We start from the raw sequence: 4544 nt of genomic DNA, 5'->3' as shown, positions 1-4544 counted from the left end.
TTCCTGGGCACTTCCCGCGAGGGGAAAGGCAACGCGACACCGTGGGAAAACCCCGAAGGGACTAGATGAAGGTCGTGGCAGCCCGGATGCTTTTTGATAAAGAAGAAAGAAAAAAAGAAGAGTAGAAATTGTGGCGAGTGTGCCGCATTATAAAGAAGTTGATGAAGGCGCTAGTCTGTTTTAGGATGATTTAGTCAGCAACCATCCCAACCACTGATGCATGGTCTCTGCTGCAAGTGATGGAATATCCGACGTGTACATGCCCTTACCCAGTGCCGTGGAGCAGCCAGCAAAAATGACGTCGAAAGATTTGGGCTCAAATGGTGAATTTTGCATTCAGTTTCATGTGTATTGAGCTCCTGCAATAAGGACTCCGTATGGTATTGTTCTTCCATGGACAGTTTGAGCTGCACACAACCCTTCTCGGCCTTACGTTTATCCGACGCTCGACCGACACGGCGCGAGATCAAGGGCTCGAACTCTCAAACGTCGTCGCGCGAGGAACCAGTTGCTCTTCGTCCCTCGACGACGATACAATGTCTACGCTTACAGCAGCCCGCCAGACTCAGACGCATGGTCTCGGCCAGAGACCGTTCGATCACGAAGATTTCCGACCACCTCTACTCTTGTCGGATCCGCCGAACCCCTCCCTCCACCACCAAACACATCCTGATTCAACGTCGGAATCGAGCACGTCTCTCCGCACTGCGATACAGTCGCCTCATCCGTACCACGGCAGCGACAGACAGCTTCGGTCTTCTCAGAATAAAACGAGATTGCCAGATTGGAACGAATTCTACAAGAATGGCCTTCCCCAAGAGATCATTGTCATCGAAGATACGCCGGAGCCTTGCCCGGACCGCCCGACAGACGAGCCCACGAGCTATCACACCACCGCTCCCTCGATAAAACCCGCCTCAACTAGGAAACGAAAATTCGACGAAGAACCAGTTGCACAGCCCCAGAGACCCGCCGATGAGCCATACGTGGAGAAGTCGGGTGCGAGGACCGTACAGCCACAACGCGCGGAAATCCGGTTACCACAGCCAAATTCCACGCCGCAGTTGGGCTCGCCTGATCCGCGAGTAAACCAGAAGAGGAAGAGAACCCGGTATCAACTTGCGAATGGAGCCAGTACGGACATTGATGCCAGGTCACTGCTGGGGACCAACATCGAATACAAAGGTCTCACCAAACCAGTGCTCAGAGCGAAAGATGTGGCCGTCAGAGTCGGACACACGGTCAGTGATTGATGTCTCACAATTATTTGCCCAATTGCTCACAATCATTAGGGTTCGAGGGCCGATAACAAGAAAATTGATGACGACGACGGACACTATATTGTTGTTCCTGATGAAGATCTCACCAGTCAATGTCAGTTTTTCGCGGTGTTTTCTGGCGGTGTACTTACCATTCTTCAGACAAAATCCGCAAACTCCTCGGTCAAGGAACTTTTGGCAAGGTCGTGCAAGCCCTCGACAGCAAAACAACGAAGTGGTTGCCGTGAAGGTGATCCGATCCGTGCAAAAATACCGTGATGCAGCCAAAATCGAACTGCGCGTTTTGCAGACACTCCGACAAAACGATGCCGAAAACAAGTACAGGTGCATTCATCTTCGCGACTGCTTCGATTTCCGCGGTCATACCTGTCTCGTCATGAATCTGCTTGACTCTAGCATTTTCGATTATCTCAAGGGTAATGGCTTCGTGCCCTTCCCAAACAGTCATATCCAGAGCTTTGCCAAACAGCTCTTGACAAGTGTCGCTTGTAAGTTCTCAGTAGTCATACTTGGTTTCTCGATTCTAATAATATCTCCAGTTGTCCACGACCTGGGACTGATCCATACCGATCTAAAACCGGAAAACATTCTCCTCTGTGACGCCTCCTACCAAACATTCACCTACAATCGCACCATCCCTCATCCCGGACGTCCCCAGGTCGCCAAGCCGAACATCGGAAGGTTCTCTTAAACCCCGAAATCAGACTCATCGACTTTGGATCAGCGACTTTCCAAGATGAGTACCACTCCTCTGTCGTGTCAACGCGCCATTACAGAGCCCCTGAAATCATCCTCGGGCTTGGATGGTCCTTCCCCTGCGACATTTGGAGTATAGGTTGCATCCTCGTTGAATTTTTCACAGGCGACGCGTTGTTCCAAACACATGATAACGTTGAGCATTTGGCTTTGATGGAAGCCGTGTTTGACATGAAAATCGACACCGAGTTGGTGCGGAAAGTTAACCGAATGTCCTCTAGAAGCAACAGTGCAGCCAGGTAAGTGTTTCTCTGAACCACAGGCCTTGCAAACCCGTGACGGATGGTAGTTCTTTTCAGACAACTAATGATGTCAGCAGTTACTTCAAGCGCTTTCGACTGAACTACCCGACTCCTGAGACAAACCGAGCTTCAAGAAGATTCGTCAGAACCATGAAGCGGCTAGATGTACGCCCCAACACCGAGATCTAACTATTTTGGACATGACGCTCATACAAACACAGGAGATTATTCCCACCAAAAGCAACACTTTTCTGAAACACTTTCTCGATCTGCTCCAAAAAATATTCGTATATGACCCCGCTCGTCGCATTACGGCAAAGGAAGCATTAAATCATCCATGGTTCCAGGAACCAGTACGCGATGATGGGACAGAAGCAGCGCGAATCCGCCTGGAAAGAGCACAAATGTTTCCACACAGCTCTCAGACACGGCTGTAGTCGTCGGTTCAAAGAACGTGGGTGTCGAGGATTTTGATTTGGGTACATCTACGGCATGATCATTGCGGGGACATTTACTTTATGACGGCGCTTTGGTTGAGTTTCTCAATAAAGACGGGCGTACGCTCAAAGATGGAATGACGGGTCTAAACAAAGGAGACAGGAGTAGGTTTATATGATGATACCCAGTACAGAGGATGAATACAACTTGTCGCGTGCTCGTGTCACGTTATGGAGTCTTGGTATGGATACAATCCGCCCTAGACCAGTTGAATGAACAAATTGAACTACATCTCTCACTTGTATAACATTGAAGCTAGCGTGAACCTTTGTTATGCAAATATGACTGCCGACTCTATAATGGAGGTTAGTCTGTCATCACCTCACCCTTGAGTTGTGAATTACCGTAGATGCAACGATGGCACATTATGCGCTGATATGCTCAGATGTGCATGGCACAAGGTGACCAGATCAAGTTTGAAAGTTGGCCTTGGTTACAACTGTGCCAAGTCCCCCAGACGTCGTATGCGCATATCCGTGAGCTTCTACTTGGAGGAACATGTGCTCAGCTGCCGAGCAGTTTTCGGCCTTGCCAAACTGCCAAGGCTGCAGTCACCACCAAATGTAGTCTATTACCTCTGGCACTCGAGTTAATTAAGTGGCAGCTGTATCTGGGGAATTATACGACTGAATTGGGCTCGGGTGGAGTTCTACGTTAAACCTCATCGGATAGTGACCATCTTGAAAATCTTCGGCCCGAGGGCGATGAGAATACAGGCTACCTAGGTTGGTAGAGCTGGAAATAGCTGGCTTGGGCAGGCCGTTGCCAGTTCAAGACAGTCTTGCCTTGTTCCAGAGTCCTCCTTCTCTCCACGCTCCACAGCACTTTTAGGTGCGTCACCAGTCTGCTTGAGTAGTTGAGTACAACTTCTGATGGCGATGGTTCTGGCGTGTTTGGCTAGTTGATGAAGCCTGGGGCATCTTTGTAGGAAGTGGTGTGCTTGCCTTGCGCAAGAGTCTCGCGAAACTCGGAGACTGGGGGGTCCAGCAAGACATCTGGATGTGGTATCCATTCTTTTTCTCGACATTCAAGACGTTTTGTTCTTCATGCTCGAGCTTCCTCGCGCGTAAGATCACGAGTAATGATCTGGTACATAGTGAACATGACCCCTTTGATATCAATCCGGGCCTCACTGTATCCTATCTCACCGATTCGAACCGAAAAGTTGGAGTCGAAGATCGTCAAGGAATCCGTGGTGTCGCTGATGAGGAGATTGCGAGGGGCCACATTTTGATGAGAAATACCGAGACTCAAGATAGGCTCATAAATAACTGCAATTAGCTGGTGGAGCTATTTCAGCTTGAAAACGCAAGTCTTATTCTCCTCAAGGGTCTCACCGGGATAATGCAGTGGTGAACCCAACACACCACACCTCGATCTCATCCACGACGAGCCTGTCAAAGAGCACTATATGCGGATATTTCGGTAAACATATCTATAAGTCCATCTCGTGCCATATATAACCCAAGCGTTAATATATAAAGTAGCAGTTGAATACAAGCTGTGCTCTAGTAAGGTCCTAAGCAACAGTAGGAGTCTCTGGGTAAGACTTGCCTTCTTCCTTGACTCCGGAGGCTTCGGTATCTGGCGAGGTCTACCAGTAGTTCAAGTCTATCAAGTTCCTCTTAGTTTAACCTTAAGATAGCATGGATTCCGTCCGGACGCTGAGCCAGGTCGAGTGAAGGTCTGAATAATGAAAGGGACAGAAGGTATTATCATCCTCTGGGTCAGTCGACGTTGAAATCAATGACCCTGTTTTGAAACCGGA

At 49.1% G+C, this 4544-nt stretch overlaps 1 protein-coding gene across 1 annotated transcript; it reads left to right on the top strand.

Annotated features, from left to right (window-relative positions):
- The first annotated feature begins 293 nt into the window (after nt 1-293).
- Nucleotides 294-3014, top strand: BGZ61DRAFT_467292 (kinase-like domain-containing protein). The gene is made up of 7 exons (XM_046247758.1): nt 294-1241; nt 1293-1374; nt 1496-1768; nt 1820-1876; nt 1939-2275; nt 2356-2443; nt 2500-3014. The coding sequence occupies exons 1-7, from the start codon at nt 378-380 to the stop codon at nt 2713-2715; spliced, it is 1917 nt and encodes a 638-aa protein (XP_046094602.1). The 5' UTR covers nt 294-377; the 3' UTR covers nt 2716-3014.
- Nucleotides 3015-4544: the final 1530 nt, after the last annotated feature.

This window comes from Ilyonectria robusta (assembly GCF_021365365.1).
Source record: "Ilyonectria robusta strain PMI_751 chromosome Unknown BGZ61scaffold_56, whole genome shotgun sequence".
Taxonomy (NCBI): Eukaryota; Fungi; Ascomycota; class Sordariomycetes; order Hypocreales; family Nectriaceae; genus Ilyonectria; species Ilyonectria robusta.
Note: the sequence above shows the minus strand (reverse complement) of the source record. Positions and strands in the feature narration are given on the sequence as shown.

Coding starts and splice junctions, on each gene's coding strand:
- BGZ61DRAFT_467292 (XM_046247758.1), top strand. CDS start 378: ATGGTATTGTTCTTCCATGGACAGTTTGAGCTGCACACAACCCTTCTC. Junction 1,242..1,292: donor CCGTCAGAGTCGGACACACG/GTCAGTGATTGA, acceptor CACAATCATTAG/GGTTCGAGGGCCGATAACAA. Junction 2,444..2,499: donor GAACCATGAAGCGGCTAGAT/GTACGCCCCAAC, acceptor ATACAAACACAG/GAGATTATTCCCACCAAAAG.